Source organism: Cryptomeria japonica, chromosome 2, assembly GCF_030272615.1.
Source record: "Cryptomeria japonica chromosome 2, Sugi_1.0, whole genome shotgun sequence".
Classification (NCBI taxonomy): Eukaryota; Viridiplantae; Streptophyta; class Pinopsida; order Cupressales; family Cupressaceae; genus Cryptomeria; species Cryptomeria japonica.
In genome coordinates this window covers 353,505,648-353,528,999 of record NC_081406.1, presented here as the reverse complement: position 1 = coordinate 353,528,999, position 23,352 = coordinate 353,505,648, and the positions used below count along the sequence as shown (strand labels likewise).

Genomic DNA, 23,352 nt, shown 5'->3' with positions numbered 1-23,352 from the left:
ATCTTTCTTTGCTATTTCGGGAACAAGTTTTAATACGAGTCTAGGGTGCTTGATAACTTCAATCATAGTAGGGTTTGCAATAAATTCAGGTGTGGATGAGAAAGCCATAGTTATAAATACCTCAATCTACCTTAAAGATGAGTGCTTGGATGAACTGCTTCACTTTTTCGCTAAGGATGCCTTCGCTCAGGAATTTTTGCACTCTCGAAGATTTGAATGCTCGGTGAATAAAAAAGAGCCAAAACACTTACTTTATAATGTTATTTTCTCCAACTACCACATTTAATGCTTGTCGGTTAAGTCACAACTTAACTCATCTGCCGGTAAAGAAGTAATTCAACTTCTCACCATCAACCAAGGGTATATTAGCATGTTTTTTAGTTTGTTGCTAAACCCCCAAAGGATTTTCCTTTAGTTAGATGAAGAGTCTCCTGCTGGTGGAGTGTTACTCTGTTCTGCCGGTGGAGGAGTATTCCAATCAACATTCTGATCTGACTTTCTGATCCATTGTTTTGAGAATTCTTTCTTTACCTCTTCAACCTTTTCTTTACCTTTCAAGCTGGGTCCTTTGTTATTTGTCAGTGGTGTCTTGCTTCTACAAAATTTAGCAATATGTCCAATCTTGTTACAAGCATAACAAGTCACATTGTTTTTCTGAATAGCTTTCCCATATCCCATGCCGGTTTGTGTTCTGCATTGATTAGATAGATGTCCAAATCTTCCACAAACATAACATCTTACATTCATTCTGCAATTTTCTAAATTATGACCAACTTTGTTGTATTTAGAACATTGACTGGTGGGTGTATTAGTGTTTTGATAATTTCTAGATCTACACTGATTTTCGCTATGACCATACTTGTTACAGTTAAAGCATTTTCCATTAAATTTGTAAACATTAGGTTGTCTTATTGGTTTACTATGATTATGATTGTTTGCAGTACCGAAGCTTTCACCAACTTCAAATCCAAGGCCATTTGCATCACCATTTGGTTTCTAATTCTTCAGCATGTCATCAAGTTATTCTAAACTTTTCTTGAATTTTTCCTTGTGTTGATTTGCAGTAGCCAATTCACTCTCTAAGATTCCTTTTTGTCTCATGAGTTCAGTTCTGTCATTTTGTGTGTGCATCAAATCTGTCTTTAACATATCATTTTCATGACTAAGTCTTGTGTTTTCATTTCCAGCATCATTTAGTCTTATAACCAAGTCCTCTTCATTTTTCTTCCGATTTTCAGTTTCTTTACAAAATCTCATAGTCATATCTTGCATCTCATTCTTCATTGTACTATTCTCTTCTCTCAATTTGTTTACCAGATCATTAAGAGTGTCTTTTTCATCTTCATCATTCTGCATCTTTTCACAAAGTTCTCTTCTCTTATTCCTTGCTATAGTGAAATTTTCTTGAAGTCCTCGAATAATATCCTATGCAGCCTTCAGATCATCCTCAAGTTTGATATTCTTCACTTTTTCTGCATTATAGTCTGAAAGAGCTATTTCCAATTGCTTTCTCAAGTTTTCCATCTTTACCAGTGTCAAGATCTTCCTCAAGCTGTTAAGCTTTTGAAAATAGAGGACCAAGCTCTGAAACCAATTGTTAGGATTCCCAAAGATACTGAGAGGGGGGGGGGTGTGAATTAGTATCTAACCGATATAATAAATTTCTTAACTTATATCATGAAAATAATATCAAAATTGTGTACCGATAAACCAAAAATAATGCAGTAAATAAGAGCAATAACCACAACATAAGAGACACACCATAACACGGTATTTTTAATGAGGAAACCCGGTGTGGGAAAAACCTCGGTGGGATTTGTGACCCGCAATATTCTCTTATTGGCCAATAAGAGAATATTACTGTTTACAATAGGGGCCTGCACATGCAGGAAGGCCAAGTGCCTAGAGCTCATTGCTCAATTACAAAAAGAAGTCACACTGACTTACAAAATGGATTATACTAATCCAATGTCTTGTACTGCTTCAGATCAGCATCTACTATGCTAGATTCAGTACCGGTTTAAGCTCTGCTACATACATAAACCCTTATCCTATATCTGCCTTACAATTCGCATATTAGGTCTGCATTAATCCTTCCATCTTCTTCTCATTCTAAATGATCTACAATGATCTCATACATATATGAGTCATGTTACAATCCGCCAAGTCATCTTACAAAATATTTTACAATTAAATACAAAATACATTTAAACAAAATTCATGTCGACCATGGTGCCGGTGATCAATCTTTTTGGTGTCGGTGATCTGTATGCCGGTGTTGAGTCTGTCGGTGCCAGTGCCTGTGAGTATCATAGGATTGCAAGGTTTCCATCAATGACAATACCTTCAATCACCTATAATTTCTCATTGGAGTGTGCATTTGCCAACAGTCATGACTATACTACCATAGGGGGTACACATATCATACAACATAGGATCCAAACAAGCATCATCATCAAACCAAATATCCACAAGTATTCATCTAAACAACACTATTAATGTTATCTCCATGTCTATACCATATTTTAATTCCCAATATAACAACCAACTCTATAACACAACAACTCCTAATCCAAATAACTCCACTACTTGACCTTTGTTATGGCATCTTCAAACATTAACACCCAGAACATGCAACAACCTACATCGCAACCCAACAATAGTGTTGTTTCACAACCCATGGTGATACATACATACATGTGTTTGTGTATGTATATATGTGTGTGTGTATACACATATGTATATACATACATACATACATACATGTGTGTGTGTATATATGTGTGTGTGTGTATACACATATGTATATCTATATATATACATATATATGTACATAAACATATATACAAGACGCAAAGGGAAGGAGAGGAGCCAGGGAACGAAGAAGAAAGGATGAGAAGAGAGAATAGAGGCCCGAATGATGGATCATGGTGTTTGATCTGAAATGTTGGTAACATCAAAATCTACATAGACAAATCTAAAAGAATAACAAGCATATCATTATTGACTGTGGAAATTTCATGAATTCAATTACATTATTTTTTAATTAACGTTATAATTAAGTTTGCATAAATTTAATTCAAATAATATAAGTTTATTACAAATTTTGTAAATCATAACAAACATAAATCGTTTCCCGCTTTTGTTTGGCAACCCGGACCATTATAGGTGGGGACAAGAATAGGCAAGAACAACCCACTTTTGATAAATGGAAGAAAAATAAGGAGGTGTGGTAGGAAATTGTTGATGGGGGGATGGTTCCCTTCTTGGAAAGACTCCATGGCCCTTCTCCTCTACTCATGGAAATGTTTGTCAACGTGTGGAAGAAAGGGGTTTTGAGGGCTTATGGTGCTGAATTTTAGGTGGATGAAACCCTAGTGGCTACGGTTACGAGTTTGGCTATGAATGGCAGAAGGTTTTACAGAGACAAAAAAATTGGGGAGGAAGACATGGCGATTTTTTTTTATAAAGATAAGGAGTGTTTAAGAGTTAATAAAATGGCAGATGGTGGCTACAACAGAAAGGACCTAATGGCTCCCTAGGCAGATATGGCCGAATTCATTATGAGGTACATTACGCTTGATGGTAGATATGCCAGTATCTTTTCTTATCATTTTACCATCTTAAATCACTTTAGGCATGGAAAAATTATTTTGATTCCATTCTATCTAGTTTCTTCTTTAGAGAATAGTCTTGAAAAACATGCCGAGAATTTGAATAATCCGATCCTCCATGAAGGGCTTGTTGTCCTCATTATGGAGTACGCCAAAGCCCATGAAGTTGTGCCCTCTCTCTCTGAGAAAGGCCAAATCCCTAATACTGATTTTCAAGATGTCTTTGAGATGGATATGGAGATGGAGGATAGTGGGAGCGTCAAACGTCTTGTTGACCCTAATTACAAGCCGGTTGAAGAGGGTGAGATGTTGGTCACTCCTGGAACCCATAGCAACAAGAAACACCCCCAGATGGGCTGCAAGTAAATATAAATCGACCAACAAGATGGTTTCTAAAACTGAGCCTTATTAAAAAAAAAAGAAGTTGGTTGCTAAAGACTATGGTCCCAAGACCTTGGACCAGGAAATCAAATTAGACATTCCTCTTCATGTCCTGAAGGAGAAGCAGGGGACTTTGCCTAAAGATGTGGATAGTGGCTTACAGAAGAAAAGTACTCTGATGAATCTGGTGATGGAAGCGACTAGAAGCCAGGAGAACTGCTGGAAGTGGGTGGGGAAGGAGATTGATACCCTCAAAGAGGGGATTAAGGAGATAAATGATATCTTCACTGATTCGCCTGAGACTTACAAAATGGAGAAGCTCATGATCATAACCTAGAAGTTTTCCCATGATGTGGAGGTTATGAAATGTAATCATGAGCAAAGAATTGAGAAGGTCGAGTAGTCTATGGAGGAGATCAAGAATAACCTTAAGAATCTGGTAGACATAAGCAAGGAGGCCATGAGAAATAGTATGGAGGGGCTGGAAAAGATCAATGCCATGGTGGCGTACATATCCAATCCTATTGACAGTGATTTTCCTGGTGATAGTAACAAAAAGAAAGATCTAGGTGGTGAAGACTCTGTTGTGGGTGGCAATAAAACTACAGGCCCTAGTTCCAGGACTAGAAGCAGGAGCAGCAATAAGGGTACCTCCAGGTTCATTGTGGAGGACTTGGAGGAAATCAACAAGGTTACCATCCAGAAGAACAAGGAGTTGGTGCACTCGCTTAATTGGGTGTTTGTCTATGTTTTGTGCCTGTTGTTTCTTTTTTCTTTTGTGCTCAATCTAGGGTGTTCCCCTGTTTTGCTGTTGATTTCTGTTTGGTTGGTTGATGACCAGTTTCTGTAAAACTCTTGGTTTCGGGTCCATGTAAAACCCGTTTATCTTTATAAAAAACAAACATAAATAGTTTATTTTCTACAAGAATAAAGTGATCTAGTCAAGAGTCAATATAAAACCTTCATCCTCAATTTTAAAACTAAATACACCTATCTACTCATTCAAGTTTTTAGACATTTCAATTATGTACTCCATCTTGTATATCTAAATTAATTATTCACTAATTTAATCCATTTATTTAAATATTTATGAAAATGTGATCATAATAGTTATTTACATGTTTTATTTATAAATTCTAAATAAATATTAAAGAAAAATAGATATCTTTAATCAATCTAACTATTTAGATGAAACTCTTGTTAAATGATGAGTCATGAAATAAAATTTGAAAAACTCAAAAATTAATTTACATAATATTAAAAAAATCTAAAGTCTACTCTTCCAAAAAAACACCTAACTAGTCATAGATTTAAGATCCTTGTTTTCCTTAGTGGACCCACATAACAATTTTAAAGATATGTATAGAAAGATACACATATCATCGTGTGAAGAAACTAATGGTGTAAATAAAAAGTCGATTTCCCTATACATCACCCTACCGTGAGGGACTTGAACTCTTATGCAAGTTTATTATAGAATTTGCAAGTTTATTACAATGTCAAGTCTATCATGACATGTGAGTCAAGTATGCAATATTTTAGTGGTTATAAGCTTTATTCACAAAAGACAAGCTGAAAAAATAAGGGAGTCATCATCAAAGAGACTTTTACTTTTAATTGGTAACTATTTAAATCAACTTTAAAACACTCTTGATTTGACTGCTTGTCCTCCTTTTTTTCTTAATAAAGATAATAATAATATACTCTTGATTTCGATAAAGGTCATGAGAAATGTGTGTGGAAGGAGTTGAATGAATACTTTGCAACAGCCGCCGCCTTTGGATGAATACTTTGCAACAGCCGCCTCATCACCATCAATAAACTTTCTTCCCCACCAACACAGCTCTACCAGTTTTGCACGTATAAGTGGATTAATAAGCATCCTTATGTTTCTTCACTCCATCTAAAATCAACACACCAAAAAAGAAAAACCCTAAATTACAGCTACAGCATATATATCAAGCTTTTTCCCAGGTACGCATTCTGAGTTTTATAAACATATCCCAATTTCCAACATATGCACTCTCTATGGTTTCTGGGTGCGTTGATAAACAAATTTCTCCAAAAAATTTATGTGGGTGGATTGATCTTAGTCATTTTAATTGATAATGGCGGAATGTTTTTGCAGATATGGGATTGGGAGAGAGGGAGAAAGCTGAGATTGCATCTCCATGCGCCGCGTGTAAGATCCTAAGGAGAAGATGCGACCCAGATACATGCGTGCTGGCTCCTTACTTTCCTCCCCATGATCCTCAAAAGTTTGCTACTGCACATACAGTATTTGGTGCATGTAACATTATCAAAATGCTTCAGGTGAATTAATACTGCCTTATTATTATTATCATTCTTCTGTTTTAGACAAGTTATTACTATTTATGCTAGGAAGGAGAATGGATATAATGGTGTGTGTGGAACTGGAACACAGACTATTCCAGAGGAGCGCAGAGCAGATGCAGTGAGTAGCATGGTGTATGAGGCAAACGCGAGGGTTAGAGATCCCGTGTATGGGTGCGCTGGAGCCATTTCTCAGCTGCAACATCATATATTTACACTGCAATCGCAATTGGCTAAAGCTCAAGCAGACCTATTATTCATGCATCTACAACGTAGTAATCTTTTGTCCATCATCGCTGGGGATGAATCGGGAGGAGGATATAGCTTTCAATCCTCGTCTCCCACCCAAGAGAATCAAGACGATCATATCACTTCAAAGCTAGACAATTCGGGCACCTTGTGGGACCTCCTATAAGCACCCAGGCTCTTCAAAATGTTTGGATTATTCCACTTCTGATTGGGTCACGTTTGATTTCTGAGAAATTTTAACAGATGGGATCTTCTGTTCATAGTTGTTTAGTCTTAACAGATGGGTTGGGATGGGATTCTCCTTGTTTTCTCAAATGAGAAATTTTAACAGATGAGATCTTTTCTTTATAGGTGTTTAGTGAAAGGAAGAATTCTGATCTAGATGCATGGTTATTCATCATGTTGTAATCTATTTATTTCAAAAAAAAAACAAAAAAAAACCAACCACATGTTGATGTTATAATGCATTTGAAGATGTATTCATTGTGCAATCTAACACATGATGAGGGAAGATTAAGAAAGGAAAATAGAGGAATGATTAGAATAAAATCTAATTTAAAACCAGAATATAGTATTGGTTTTGTTTTCCAATTTGTCACAATGCAATCTTTGATTATAGACCTTGTCAGTTTACACTAATAAAACTTTCAATTAAAGCATTTTTTTTGTTCTTTTGAATCCACACAAACAATAGATGTTACATTAATTATGTACCTACTATCTGTTTTCCTGGAGTTCTAATCACCCACTTGATTTTCCTTCACCATAAGCTGGTCTAGTGGTGGAGAACTTGTGCTCTTGAAAGAGAGGTCACAAGTTCAAATCCCACAAGGGATAAGGTATGTATGCCTCATTTGTACAATTAATTAAAATATGATTTATTTGATAAAAACAAATATGCATTAGTAATAATAATGTTATATTTAATTAATATTGAAATTATTAAATAAAGATAAGAGTCAACCTAATTTTTAATTACATTATTTTTTAAAATTAATATTACAATTGATTTTGTATAAATTTAATTTAAATAATATAATTTTATTAAAATTATGTAAAGCATAACATATATAATTAGCTTATTTTTTACAAATTAGTGAAGTGGTCTAGTCAAGAGTCAATACGAAATCTCCATTCTCAATTTTAAAACTAGATACATCTATCTACTAAATCAAGTTTCTACATATTTCAATTATCTACAACTTATATCTCTAAATAAATTGTTCACTAATTAATTACATTTATTTAATTAACTTAAATATTGATTAAAGTATAATCAAAATACTTGTATACATATTCTCTTCATAAATTTTAAATAAATATTAAAAACTTAGATGTCTAAATCACATATAAACATTTGAATGAGATTCTTATCAAATATATTTATAAAAAAAATAAATAAATTGATAATGATAGCGTTTGAAAAATTATAAAAGAATTTACATAATATAAGGAAAAAACAAGTCTACTCTCCCCCCAAAAAACAATTATACTCTCCCAAAAAAATACTAAAGTAGACTTAGATTTAAGATATCCGGTTTCCCTCATTGGACCCACATAACAATTTAAAAGTAGCTATAGAAAGATGCACATTTTGGAAGAAAGCTTTGAATCGTGCCAAGAAATGAATGGCATAAGTTGACTTCCCTAGACTTCACCGTACCGTGAGGGACTTGAACTCTAGAATGTACAAGTTAATTACAATTTGAAGTCTATTATGACATGTGAGTCAAGTATGCAATATTTTAGTGGTTATAAGCTTAATTAAAAAGAGAGAGAGTGTCATCATGAAAGAGACTTAAATTCTTAATTGGGAAGTGTTTATTTTAAAATTGTGCAATGTATTGCAATCTTGTCAAAAGGTACTTAGTTTAATAGCAAAGTTCATGTTGTAAGCATCTAGATGACATGACTTTAAATTTTCTTCTATTATGATCTTTAAATCAAGTATGCAAAATATTTTAATAGCTATTAAGATGTATTTAAAGATAATTAAAGTTGAGAAAATATTAAATTCATCATCAAATTTCTTAACAATCAATTTCTAATGAACGGGTCCTTGATTTACAGGTTAAGTTGAAATATTCTAATTGAGTCCACTAAGGATGAAGTCTTGCTAAGACTCCAACACCATAAGGGATTAGGTCAGGATTATAACCCGGGTGAATTTGATGGAATGGAGACCCCTCAATCAGATTCAACCTATGACCTTGTGCAGTTCGGTTACTAAAACAATTTAGATTTGTATATATCTTTCCAAATAATTTTTATTAAGAATTATATTTGTATACATTTTTTTATTAATTTTCATTAGGAATCTAGATTTATATAGGGGAAGAGTACTAGTAGCTGTTATAGCTAATTTCGTACACCCTAAGCTTTTAAATGGTACATCAAATTTTGACAAAAAAAATTGTTGTCTTTGTATGTGATTTGAGTACTTATAGCTATTGTTTTGCCTTCTGGATAGCTACAACAACTATTGTGAGATTCGTCATGCACACAAGGGTCAAAAAATGATCATTTTGAGTAGATGTTCTATACATATTCCCTATTGTCCTGTTAATCGTTTTTGACCACCACAAAATTTGAACGATTGATCCAATATTTATGTACAAATGTTCCAATAATCATGTGTTATTGATATCAATAAAATTGCAAAATTGATCTAATTACTAACAATTTTTCTCAATACACCAAAAAACAAATAGAATGGATCATAACTAGACACCTTACCTTATTTTTCTAATTAATTTTTAATAAAAAACTTTTTAAAGAGTCAAACCTAATAAGATCCCTCCCATAAATTATCTTTAACCTCGTGTCGTTAAAATTCTTCAACTCTATCGTGATGTCCCTTCGATATACGGTAGTCTCTGTATCCAATTCGATTCAAACACTCTTTGATTTGACAGTTTATCCTTTATATTTCTTTTTATAGATGATATACTCTTTGAGTTTCGATAAAGGTGAGAAATGTGAGCGGGAAGGAGTTGAATGAATACTTTGAAACAGCCGCCCCATTCCCATCAAAACTTTTGGATGAATACTATTACTACTTTCCACAAAACTGCCGCCTCATCACCATCAACATTCTTACCCACTAACACGCCTCTACCAATCTTGAACGTATAAGTGGATTAATCCTTGTGTTTCCTCTTTTCATCTAAAATTAACAACAAACCCTAAAGAACCAGTACAGCTACAGCATATATATCAAGCTTTTTCCCAGCTACGCATTCTCAGCTTTATAAATATATTCCAATTTCCAACATATGCAATCTCTATGGTTTCTAGGTGCGTCTATATTAAAAGTTGATCCACAAACTTCTCCTAAAAAATTCATGTGGGTAGATTGTAATTAGTCAGTTTAATTGGTTATGGTGGAATGTTTTGCAGAGATGGGATTGGGAGAGAGGAAAAGAGCTGAGATTGCATCGCCATGCGCAGCGTGCAGGATTTTGAGGAGAAGATGCGACCCAGATACATGCGTGCTGGCTCCTTACTTTCCTCCCCATGATCCTCAAAAGTTCGCTTCTGCACATAGAGTATTTGGTGCATGTAACATTATCAAAATGCTTCAGGTGAATTAATACTGCCTTATTATTATTACCATTCTTCTGTTTTAGACAAGTTATTACTATTTATACTAGGAAGGAGAATGGATATAATGGTGTGTGTGGAACTGGAACACAGCCTATTCCAGAGGAGCGCAGAGCGGATGCAGTGAGTAGCATGGTGTATGAGGCAAACGCGAGGGTTAGAGATCCTGTCTATGGCTGCACTGGAGCCATTTCTCAGCTGCAACATCACATATTTACACTGCAGTCCCAGTTGGCTAAAGCTCAAGCAGAGCTATTATTCATGCATCTACAGCATAGTAATCTTTTGTCCATCATCGCTGGGGATGAATTGGGAGGAGGATTTAGCTTTCAATCATCGTCTCTCACCCAAGAGAATCAAGACGATCATATTACTTAAAAGCTCGAGAATTCGGGCACCTTATGGAAGCTCCTATAAACGGCCAGGCTCTTCAAAATTTTGTGGCTTAGCTTCGCCCCCTTATCACCACCTTTTCTTGTTATAATCAAGGGACTTGCCCAAATTGTTGTTGATTCTCACATATGATATTTGGATTATTTCACTTCTGATTGGGTCAGGTTTGATTTCTGTGAAATATTAACAGATGGGATCTTCCTGTTCATAGTTCTTTAGTCTTAACAGATGGGATTCTCCTGTTCATAGTTGTTTAGTCTTGGTTGTTTAGTCAAATAAATTTTTTTAACTGATATGATCTTTAGTTCATACATATTCAACGAATTTGAAGAATTTTGGTGTTTATTCATCATGTCGTAATCTGTTTGTTCAAAAAAGTTTCAATTATATCATTCTCTTTTTTACTAGTTATTACAAGTTGATCTAGCACATATATTTGAAGATGTATTCATTCTGCACTTCCCAATACATGATGGGGAAAGATTAAGAAAGGAAAATAGTGGAATGATTAGAGCACATTTCAATTTTAAAAGGAAAATAAAATAATCAAATTTGCATCTTCATTGCATAATTCATTTTCATATTTATGAATGTTGTCTTTGATATTTTTAATTTCTATTAATTCAATCAACCAAGAAGTTTGACCAAGAGAATATGTTCACCTATTAAATGGTAAATTCCTCAAAGGTGTTTGTAGATGCCACTTTAATACATTCAAATATCTAGAAGGAAAAGGTGAAAAAAATCTATAGTGCACTTTCTCATGTCAATTATATGTTGGTCAAATCAGTATAAATTACATCATGTTCAAAGTGAAAAAAAAATCCTACTCAATATACAGTCCATGGCATAACAATTTCTTTTCTGCAGGAAATTAAAGACACAGAAAACATAACAAAAACGACACACAGAATTTAACGTGGTTCGGCAATTGCATACCTCCACGGGAAAGCAGGAGAAGTCTCTTTTATTATGACAGCACTCACACATTTTTACATTACAAGCAGTCCAATTTATAATGGACTCTACATCACCGATTAACCAAGTGATTAGTTGGAACACATAAGGAGAATCGTCCAATTTTAACAAATTACAAACAAACAAAACAAAAAAAAATGGACAAAGGGTCTGCATTAGAAGTTTGTTCCAACATATTTCCAAGTTTGCGTCCCTTCTCTCCTGAATGCCTGTGAATGGAAAGTGAAGCAGTGAATGCCTGGATATGGTTAGAGTGTGGAAGAATGGGCCTAGTACGTGAAGTCTTGACCTGATTTGAACGGGCACTCGATTGGGAAGGATTGCATGGTATTGAATCAATAAAATATTATACTGCTATTGAAGATCATTTCTCTCATGCAAGTTTTTGAACTGTGCATTGCAAGGAGATTAGTTGAAGCCATCATTGCTTTCTTGGTAGGCACTCCAACAAGTCATTGTAGAAGGTGATGATGATTGGTTACTGCAGGGAGCATTGTAACCCGAGGGATGCACTTGAGAACATTGCGAGAGACAATATTGGGGTACGTATCATTCACAAGTTTATTTGGACATTCTTCCAAGGCTAGCAGAATTCAAAAACTAGATTTTGTAATCATGTGCAATGAGAGCGACCCTAAATTCCATGAATCGATCTTTGTGGGGATGAGTAAATTGGCAGTGAGAAGGCGTCAGAATTTAGAAGATTCTTCATCTTCTCTGTCCGAGATTGATGGGAAGAATTGTGGTAGCAGTTTGAAGACTCTGTGAAATTTATTAGAACCATAGATGTTTTTGGACGAAAAATGGATATGCAGAACTGAGTCTAAGCAATAACATTGCATCCAGTGATGTTGAAAAGACATTTTCAAGGCATATGAATATTTCACATGTCGAATGTGCATTGGACAACCCTAGTGATGGTGCGTGAAGTGTAGTCATGTGTATGAATCATTTATTTTGCTGATAAATGTTAGATATATTTTTTTAATGGAATAAATTCTAGTACATGCATTTCATTATTTATAGACACTTAGATATATGGATGGAATGAGACTTAGCATAGCAACACTGGTTAGTCAAAGATCCAAAGGGTGTTCTCGGACAAAAATGCATCCCAAGCTAATGAAGAGATTCATGTACCAGATATGTAAGGGACTTATTTTCTACTACACTCATGTTGTAACACCCAAGGGCTTGAAGTCTCACAATTATTTCATGGATAGATTGGTCAAAATCACAGACCTTGTATTGGGAAGGATGTCCACCATTCCTATCGAGAAGTGCATCTATGATATTGTCACTCTTTGGTATAGAGTGCCTAAATTGCTCTTGGGAGAAATGTGGTCTATTGGTTATATATTTGCTAAAATGTCCAAAATGAATTCCCCCTTTTGGAAGATCTAGAATTGCAACAACTTATTCATATTTGCAAGCATCTTGAAACTCCAAATGGAGATATATGGCTAGAAGTGACTAAGTTGAGAAAATGGCATGCCTATTTTCAGTGGAAGCATCAAGACTTAAGCCTCACTATTCATAGCTTGTTATCAAGTGTTGAGGATGAAGATCCACCAGATGATGCTTTTATTGACAATAAGAGTGGTAACTTAGAAGTAAGTTGTTTTGCAAGAGAAGATGCAACTCAAAATAGTTTTAAAGAGTATTGTATGATTTCAAGCAGTTGATATATATATTTTTTGAGATGTTCAAATCAAGAGGCTTGGTGTCTGGGAAAGTGCATTCAAAACCTAACAATTGTTGAGTATCATGTAGATGAATTTATCAGTGTTGCCAACAAAACTTCATATAGTTCTACTTCAAATTTTGGGGTTGTCTTTGGTACATCTATCAAGGCCTCCAAAGACTCATTTGAGATATCAAATGGATAATCTGTAACCGATTCATCTTGGAGGCTGGTGGCACAAGGGGGTGGAGGATTTTCATCATCTCAAGTTAGCTTCTCGTTTTGAGATGATTTTTTTTGCTTGAGAAGCATTTTTGGCTTTAGTCTTTTTTGTTTTTTTTTCTTTGATGCTAATAAATTTGAAGAATACATGTGTTGTGAAGATTATATTTTGGAGACAAGTTTGAGATTTGGTGTTGAGCTCAATATGAATTATTATCAAGTGATCATTATACCCTTTCGTGGTCATTAGACAATGATAGAGATCTGTCATATCTCTTAGCGGTCATTGTTGAATACTTCAAGACTCTATGATTCGAGAGTTCGAGACTAAAAGCTTAAGAACACACCTTGAAACTACACCTTTCTGAGGGTTAAGAGACAACTTGATGGAGCCCCTCTTGGTTCAAGATTTTCTTCTTCAAGAGAATATCTTCTAAAAATATGTATTCATATAATGTAATCAACAAGTTTTGTTGTGTAAGCCTTAAGGGGGGTCCCTAGGGCAAGTTTTAGGAACAATGTAATAAGGGGGGAATGTTAGCATATATTACATTGTATAACCATTTGATATCCACAGTTAATGCAGTTATTACAATTTCTCCAGTTATCACAACCGCATCAAATCTTTTGTATAAATTCTCCTTACATCATCGAAAGTAGAATTAAACATTCACCACTATATTTCTTCATGTGTAAAATCAACTTTATATATACAATCATGTTCAAAGTAGTCAAGATTGACTTTACAATGTGTGTGGTCGATTTGTATTAATATTCAAGATAGTACAACTTTTTTAAAGCATAAAAACCATAAATAGATGATTTTATGACAATAGTGAAGTGGTATTAAAAAGAGTCAACATCAAACCTTGAGCTTGAACTTTATAATCAATTACATTCGCTTATTTAATTTTTCACGTATTTCAATTAAATCTATTTCAAATTTCATATCTAATTTGTTTATTTTTTGATTCATTATATTTATTTAATAAATCTAAAAATCAATAAAAATATGAATAAAATCTTTGTATGTATTGAAGACGGAAAGACTAAAACTTAATATATTGATTCATTCTGGATAGATCTTACATTAATGTTCTTTGGCTATATAAAGCCATTGTTTTTCCCTTGTAACTAACAAAACTCCCTACAAAGTGAATAAAAATTAGGGTTTCCACCACAAGAAGGATGAAAACCTCTAATTTTTGCTTTGGGACCAATTACATTCAAAAGAGGAGTTGAATCCAATAGATTTCGTCACAAACCAGCAAGGATAAGGATTGAAAATACTGATTGGATTCAAAGTGTGATTTGGTTTGGGCCCTCTTTTGTGAGTTGAATTCCTAAAATTAGGGAAAAGTGTCAAAAATGGGGATAAAAACATAGAAATAGTGAACTACAGTCATCGGATTGAGCTACACAACTGGAACTGAAAAATATAAGTAGATTCTTATCTAATCCCTGAAGGAGCTCCTAAAATGTTGAGACCATGGTTTCTGTCACCCTGGTCCTCTGAACTTTTCGCACATGAAAGGGGGAATGATTCATCATTGTAAATAATGCCTATCCCGAAGATTGCAACTCTGTACTTGTTTCTTGCAAACAAAAAGAAAAGGAAATAGGTTGGGAATAAGGGTTTGCCTAAGTCAAACCCCAGTTTTGGAATTACCCATGAAATAGAGATAAAAGATAATTGAATTGTTGTAATTGAAGATTCTCCTTTTGAGGGAGATGTTGAATAATGACTGAAAACCAAAATGATATACCTCCTTGTGAAGTTTTATTTATCTCCACACGAGATTAGGGTTTCATGAAGTCTTTGATAAAATAGAATCTAAATGTCCACTTCAATGCTTGAATCTGACTTTGTTACTGCTGCAAGGCTTGAAGCAAGATGGATTACTTGCTAAATTGCTTGAATGCTTGAATGTATGTGTGTTTCTTATGTTTGTATTTCAAAATGATAGGGTAAATCCTCCTTTTATACTTGTCAGTCGAGAAACACATTAATTTTCTGACATGGGATGACATGGGGTTGAGTTTCCCACTCATATTTGAAATAGAAAAAAAGATTTAAAGGGGGGGCAAATAGGGAGGACCAAGGCATGGCCCCTTGGTCCTACCCCATTTTAGGGCTAGGATAAGGGGCTAAGCTGATATAAATAACAATAATGGGGTCATGTTTTCATGGTGCGAGTCAAATCAGGTCCCAGTAGGGCCTAGGAGCACAAATGCTAAGGCAAGGACCCAAATGTGCTCAAAATTGCCAAGGGGTGCAATTTTAGGATGCTACATTTAGTGTGCACTTTAGTGGGAGTATGAATTCAATCATACTCTTGGTAAAGTACAAGGGTTCACATTAAAAAAATTTCACCAAGCCACCAAGGAGGCAAGATACACCAAGCCCCCAATGGAATTTAGGATTTTATAACTTTGATGACAAGATAAAAGGGACACCATGAGAGAAATAGAAAGAGAGAACCATGACTACAAAACTAGTAAGTTTCTCTTCCTATGAGTGATGAAAAGAAAAATACAAAAATTACAAAGCAAAAGACCAAGTTTGCTAAGTAACTTAAGTATCAAGATATGAAAAGAGATATCATTGAGAAGAGTGTATGCCCCTACACTAAAGCAATTGTGTATGCCTCATTGGGAGCAATTGATTTAAGGTAGGGTACAACCAAAAAGACAAGCACATTATCACAATAATATGCCCATAAGGAAGGGCAAATCAAAGGATAATGATCACAAGACAAAAAACACAGGGTGGTTTTTCTTAACTCTAGGGTCAGTATGCTTTTTATGATAAATAATGTTATATCATGTATATTTATTTGCATAGAATTGCCTTCATCCCCCAAAGAACGTCAAAACCACTATGGAAGTATGACACGTGTCTTTTGAGTCAACATTGAGAGACCAAAAGAGACTCAACACTTTGCATCGTCCTGAAGTAGACAACACTAGGGACAACAAATAGAAGAATTGAGAGACAAATATAGGAAGGTCACAAACAAGAAAGAGAGGAGAGAGAGAGAGAGAGAGAGAGAGAGAATCTATGGCACAAATGAAGCTAATCATGCAAATCATCTACCTCCCAATCTTGCTCATCATTGTTTTGGGAAGGTGGGCAACATGCAAGAGGAGCCATTTTGAGCACAGAAGATGGAGCTATTACAAGTTCCAAACAAGGACCATGCTCTAATGATGAGTCACTTTGTCTATTACTAGGAGCTAGGATTAATTCTTTTGAAAATTGTTTAGATAAATCATTGTCAACATCAACATTTTCACATTCATCATTTGAATTATTAGCATCAACATTTTGATCATGAATAATATTCTCATCTATTTCTTCATCAAGATTAACAAATATAGGAGCTCTAATAGAAATAGAACTTGAACCATCATTTGGTTTTTCCCATTTTTTTCAATTTCATCTTGTTTGACCTAAAGATTTGAGGCACTTAAAGAATGAATCTTGAAAAAATTCAATAATAGAAAATGTAATGCTCGAAGTCTACTTTTCAAATATGTAATTTATTTTAATACCTAGATCTTAAAAATGAAGTTTGAATAAGCATTAATAAAACCTATAGTTTAAAAGTCACTTTTCAGGACCATACCATGCCCGTGTACGACAAGCATAATTTGACCTAAATGAAATTACTTTTATAAATCCTTTTGGGAAAAGATCTGGAACTCACTCACCTTTGATGAGAATATTTTTTTTTAATTTTTTTCTATATATTTTTTTTGGTTAGTTTTTTATTGGGCATAATCATTGTTTTGAAAAATTCTTGTGTATGGCAAGCATAATTTGACCTAAACTTAATATTTTTTGGTTTTTTCTTTTTTAAACTATATAGAATTGTCTCTTAGTTTGATGCCATATAATTTTTTTTTCAAAAGACTTGGAGACAAAAAAGTTATTAAAAAACTAAAAAACCATGTTATTTCAAGTTTATGGACCTCTTTCATTAGAAATTATTTTAAAAATAAAAATATTGATACATTTTCTTAAAAAATTACATATTTTGAATCTAGACAGTCTCTACTATAATGGGTTTTCATTGTTTAAAAAAAAATTGGTGTTTAGATATATTTTTGAAGTCATTATTTTATATGAAGATTGATTTGGCCTTCAAGTTGCAGGTCAAACCAGGTCCAAGCCAAAGGGTCGGCTCTCCAAGCCATTTCCCAAGCCAAAACCGAAGCTACAACTGAACCAAAGTTTGAAATTTTTAGAAATAGGATCGCGTTTCTTTTTTTTAAATAATTAAAAGCACATTTAGCAAACAGGATCCCGTTTCCCCTTTTTTTTTTTTTTTAAATAAACTATATATACATTTTATTTTTTAATTTTTATTATTTTTAAAAACAAACTATATATACATGAAATATAACATTTAAGTTTAAGTCACATTTCCCTTTGTCTTTTTCCTTTCTTATACTTTAAGTTATATTTCATATATATATTGGCAGGATGTTTGAGAGTGGTTTCAGATCTCTAGAAGCTATAATACAAATTCTAGATTTTAGAAGATCTTATAAATTGTGATGTAATAGGATCTATAATGTCATAATACAACCTCTTATGTCATAATAGGTCCCATTGTGACATAATAGGTCCTAATGTGTCATAATAGGTCCTATTGTGACATAATAGGTCCTATTATGACATAATACGACCTATTAAGTCATAATAGGTCCTATTATGACATAATACGACCTATTAAGTCATAATAGGTCCTATTATGACATAATACGACCTATTATGTCATAAAACCCCTCAAAAGGACCTATTATGACATTATAATTCTTACTAGGACCTATTATTACTTAAGACCCCTTAGTAGGACCCATTATTATATAATAGTATCGATTATCACATAATAGGACCTATCATGTCATAATAGGTTCTATAATGTCATAAGACCCCTTAAGAGGACCCGTCATGTCATAATAGGTCCTATTATGTCATAAGACCCCTTAAGAGGATGTATTATGACATTATACCCCTTAGTAGGACCTATTGAAGGGGATTATGTCATAATAGGACTGATTATGACATAATAGGACCTATGATGACATAATAGGTCATATTATGTCATCATTGGTCCTATTATGACATCATAGGTCATATTATGTCATAAAAACCCTTAAGAGGACCTATTATGACTTTATACCCCTTAGTAGGACTTGTTAAGGGGTATTATGTCATAACATGACCTATTGTGACATAATAGGACCTATAATGTCATAATACAATCTATTATGTCATAATACGACTTATTATGTCATAATAGGTCTCATTGTGACATAATAGGTCCTTTTGTGTCATAATAGGTCCTTTTGTGTCATAAGACCCCTTAAAAGGACCTATTATGGCATTATACCTCTTACTAGGACCTATTATGACATAAGACCCCTTAGTGGGACCTATAATGACATAATAGGATCGATTATCACATAATAGGACTTATAATGTGATATAGGTCCTATAATATCATAAGACCCCTCAAGAGGACCTGTCATGTCATAATTGGTCCTATTATGTCATAAGACCCCTTAAGGGGACCTATTATAACATTATGCCCCTTAGTAGGACTTGTTAAAGGGTATTATGTCATAAAAGGACTAATTATGACATGATAGGATCTATGATGATGTAATAGGTCCTATTATGTCATCGTAGGTCCTATTATGACATCATAGGTCATATTATGTCATAAAACCCCTTAAGAGGACCTGTTATGACTTTATACCCTTTACTAGGACATGTTAAGGGGTATTATGTCATAATACGACCTATTATGACATAATAGGTCCCATTGTGACATAATAGGTCCCATTGTGATATAATAGGTCCCATTGTGACATAATAGGTCCTATTATGTCATAATACGACCTATTATGTCATAATACGACCTATTATGTCATAAGACCCTTTAAGAGGACCTATTATGACATAAGACCCCTTAGTAGACCGTATTATGACATATGTAGAGAAAGATAAGTTGGTTGGAAGAGAGAGATGGTACGTTTAGAGAGATTTTAGGGGTATTATGTCATAACAGGACCTGTTGTGACATAATAAGACCTATAATGTCATAATATGACCTATTATATCTTAATAGGTCACATTGTGACATAATAGGTCCTATTGTGACACAATAGGTCATGTTATGTCATAATAGGTCCTATTATGACATAATACGACCTATTATGTCATAATAGGTCGTATTATGTCATAAGACCCCTTAAGAGGACCTATTATGGCATTATACCTCTTACTAGGACCTATTATGACATAAGACCCCTTAGTAGGACCTATTATGACATAATAGGATCAATTATCACATAGTAAGACCTATTATGTCCTATTATGTCATAAGACCCCTTAAGATGACCCATTATGACATAATAGGATCGATTATCATATTATAAGACCTATTATGTCATAATAGGTCCTATTATGTCATAATAGGTCCTATTATGTCATAAGCCCCCTTAAGATGACCTATTATGACATTATACCTCTTACTAGGACCTATTATGACATAAGACGGGCCTTAGTAGGACCTATTATGACATAATAGGATTGATTATCACATAATAAGACCTATCATGTCATAATAGGTCCTATAATGTCATAAGACCCCTTAAGAGGACCTGTCATGTCATAATAGGTCCTATAATGTCATAAGACCCCTTAAGAGGACCTGTCATGTCATAATAGGTCCTATTATGTCATAAGACCCCTTAAGAGGACCTATTATGACATTATACCCCTTAGTAGGACCTGTTAAAAGGTATTATGTCATAATATGACTAATAATGACATAATAGGATCTATGATGATGTAATAGGTCCTATTATGTCATCATAGGTCCTATTATGACATCATAAGTCATATTATGTCATAAAACCCCTTAAGAGGACCTATTATGACTTTATACCCCTTACTAGGACTTGTTAAGGGGTATTATGTCATAATAGGACCTATTGTGACATAATAGGACCTATAATGTCATAATGCGACTTATTGTGTCATAATAGGTCCCATTGTGACATAATAGGTCCTATTATGACATAATACAACCTATTATGTCATAATACGACCTATTGTGTCATAATAGGTGCTATTATGTCATAAGACCCCTTAAGAGGACCTATTAAGACATTATACCTCTTAGTAGGATCTATTATGACATATGACCCCTTAGTAGGACCTATTATGACATATGTAGAGAAAGATAAGTTGGTTGGGAGAGATAGATGGTACGTTAAGAGAGAGGTAGAGATGTATGTATAGAGAAATCTAGGTAGGTAGGGGGTAAGGTGGGTGTATAGAGAGAGAGGAGATAAAGAGTAAAGAGTTAAGGACGTGAGAGAGAGGTAGAGACATAGTTTTAGATTTTGGGAGAGAGGGGACAAAGTGAGATAGAAAGGAAAAAAAAGACAAAGAGAAATGTGACTTATATATAAATTTTATATTTCATGTATATATATCTTGTATTTTTTATAAAAAAAAAAAATTTTAAAATTAAAAACTTAAAAAAAAAAACAATTAAATTTTAAAAAAAAAATTAAAAAAAAGGAAACGAGAAAACGGGATCCCGTTTTGTTTTTGAAATGAGATCCTGTTTTGTTTTTGAAACGGGATCCCACTTCTTAGATCTAGGCTCGAGATCTCGTTTCAAATTTCGGCTTGGGATCCCGACGTGAAACAGGATCCCGTTTCGTTTCTCATGCGCTCCATGCAATTTGCCATTTTTTCCTAAGTGTAGAACTTCCACACTAAGTGGACACAACTTTGTGCACTTACCCATATTTAGGTTGAAATTATTGGTTAGGAGAAGGTTAAACAAATGTTATTATGTCAATAGTTGGTGCCTTCAGAGAAGAAATGGTTTGAGAAGCAAGCTCACAAGCCCTAGTAGGACATCTTTGTCGGCTTTCTCTCACACAATGGTTTCATTTAGTTTTAGTCAAACGATGTGAAGGTTTAGGTTCAACAAGCATAGACTTCTTTTTTTCTTTTAAGAAAGGATGCATAGGAGAAGATATTTTAGGTTGAATAATAGGAGATGGAGGATTCTTTCCTTTGTAAAATGTAGGAGGTGGAACCAAACCATATAAAGGAGGAATAGAAGGTGTAAGAAGGAGACCAAGTCCATCATGAGGAGGAGGAATAGGTCTATCCTTAAAAGGAATAATATGTTTATCCTTTGGACTAATAATGGGTTTATCCTTAGGAGGAAGAGAGAGATTATCTTTAGAAGGAATATGGCCATCGCTAGGACGAAGACTAAGTGTTGGATTTCTAGGTTTTCTCAAGGATAAAATAATTTCATTCTTCCATTGATAAGATTGAAACAAAGCATATGGAATTGTTTGGACCAAAAAATAATCAAGATTAACATCTCTTTGCCTAATCGTGGGTTGGTACATGCTATGATTAATTGTTATGATCTTGTCATCAAGAGGGAATTTCAAGTACTTATGAATAGTAGAAGGGATCACTTTCATGGAAGAGAGCCAAGGATACATCCCAACTTCACATGAAATTGTTTTGATGTAGGAATAATAGAAAAATTAGCATCTAAAGATTTAGTACCAACCTCAATGAGAAGAGTAATAGAACCAATAGCAGGACAAGAGAAATAATCAAATATTTTAATCACAACATCAAATTTATCATATGTCACTCGATGCAATTGTAAGGTATAAAGAAATTATTTAGTTATCACATTAACCATACAAGTCGGATCGATGAGCACCCCTCTTGAGGGTATGTCATTGATTCTCGCAATGATATATTATGGGCCATCGAGTGCTTAAATAGTCTCACTAAGATCAAATGTAATGCATAAGTCCAAGAGTTTCAAATTTACCAATAAGGTTCACCACATTATTTGACTAGTTCATCCGGTTGGAGCAGTTAGCAGTGGAGTTGCTTGGAGATTGTTGTGTTTCTTCATGTTTGAGAATTTAGCATTGCGGATTTGGATTTAGCATCTGAAGATCATTTTGTTAATCATATTTGGGATTCTTGGCATTTGTATTTGATTCCGGTGAGATATCGATTCCGGTATTGGTCCGGTGTTGGTGTGTTCTTACCGGTTGGTCTTGTAGGGTGTGGAGCGAAGCAAAATTGGGTTGCGGATGGTTTTCATAACTTGCGGATCATTAGAAAATATTGTTTTGGACCTGACTGATGTTCTTGGAGGTCCACGCAAATTTCTAAGCATCGTTGGAGATGTTATTGGTGATTTGGGTCGACATATTATTGTTTGCACATTTTATTATGAATTGGTGGATCTTTGGTCGACTTGATCGAGTTGTTGCTTGCAAATGGTATAAAGAGGAAGATAAGAGACTGATTTGAGAGGAAAGAGGTCTACAAAAGAAAATATTCAAAATAGATGTAGTTTTTGAAGATATTCTGGTCCGAGGGGACTGAAGTCCGGAGGGTCTGAGGTCCGGATCAGCGCAAACAATGCAAACTGTTATCGGAGGACGAATTGTTGAGCAGATGATCTTTGGATCATAGATTTGGGTTCTAAGAATTGTTTTGTAATCCTGGGCTGTGGTCCAGCATGTGTAAAGCCTGAGGGCATATGTACTTCATTAAACTATTATAAGCATTTCTCTTTTCTATTTTTCTCGATTATAACTTGTGTTGTGTCAACCAATTACCGGTATATTTCTTTCATGGTGATTGTGTTATAGGCTGCAAGGTGGGGTTGTCCTTCATTGGACCTCTCTACCTTGTCAGCACCATTTATGAACATTATTTTAAAAATATTTAAGCACAAAATTAGTATAAAATTGAATGTATTTTCTAAGCTACGAGTTATTTTCTGAAAAAAAATGAAAAGAAAA

At 34.3% G+C, this 23,352-nt stretch overlaps 2 protein-coding genes across 3 annotated transcripts; both read left to right on the top strand.

Moving 5' to 3' along the window:
- The first annotated feature begins 5,773 nt into the window (after positions 1-5,773).
- On the top strand, positions 5,774-7,164 carry LOC131065249 (LOB domain-containing protein 1-like). 2 transcript variants are annotated; one of them, XM_057999720.2, is made up of 3 exons: positions 5,774-6,034; positions 6,124-6,308; positions 6,421-7,164. In XM_057999720.2, the coding sequence occupies exons 1-3, from the start codon at positions 6,013-6,015 to the stop codon at positions 6,742-6,744; spliced, it is 531 nt and encodes a 176-aa protein (XP_057855703.1). In that variant the 5' UTR covers positions 5,774-6,012; the 3' UTR covers positions 6,745-7,164. The 2 variants fall into 2 exon arrangements, with proteins under 2 accessions (XP_057855703.1, XP_057855704.1); XM_057999721.2 differs by having other exon boundaries at positions 5,778-5,969.
- A 2,473-nt stretch (positions 7,165-9,637) lies between these two features.
- LOC131065214 (LOB domain-containing protein 24) lies at positions 9,638-10,864 on the top strand. Its single transcript, XM_057999663.2, has 3 exons — positions 9,638-9,875; positions 9,978-10,162; positions 10,275-10,864. The coding sequence occupies exons 1-3, from the start codon at positions 9,854-9,856 to the stop codon at positions 10,557-10,559; spliced, it is 492 nt and encodes a 163-aa protein (XP_057855646.1). The 5' UTR covers positions 9,638-9,853; the 3' UTR covers positions 10,560-10,864.
- The last annotated feature ends 12,488 nt before the right edge of the window (positions 10,865-23,352 follow it).

What these genes read in the sequence shown, in the direction of transcription:
- LOC131065249 (XM_057999720.2), top strand. Translation starts at nt 6,013, where the DNA reads ATGCACTCTCTATGGTTTCTGG. An exon ending in GCACTCTCTATGGTTTCTGG is followed by an intron (nt 6,035 to 6,123) that starts GTGCGTTGATAA and finishes ATGTTTTTGCAG; the next exon opens with ATATGGGATTGGGAGAGAGG. An exon ending in ACATTATCAAAATGCTTCAG is followed by an intron (nt 6,309 to 6,420) that starts GTGAATTAATAC and finishes ACTGGAACACAG; the next exon opens with ACTATTCCAGAGGAGCGCAG.
- LOC131065214 (XM_057999663.2), top strand. Translation starts at nt 9,854, where the DNA reads ATGCAATCTCTATGGTTTCTAG. An exon ending in GCAATCTCTATGGTTTCTAG is followed by an intron (nt 9,876 to 9,977) that starts GTGCGTCTATAT and finishes AATGTTTTGCAG; the next exon opens with AGATGGGATTGGGAGAGAGG. An exon ending in ACATTATCAAAATGCTTCAG is followed by an intron (nt 10,163 to 10,274) that starts GTGAATTAATAC and finishes ACTGGAACACAG; the next exon opens with CCTATTCCAGAGGAGCGCAG.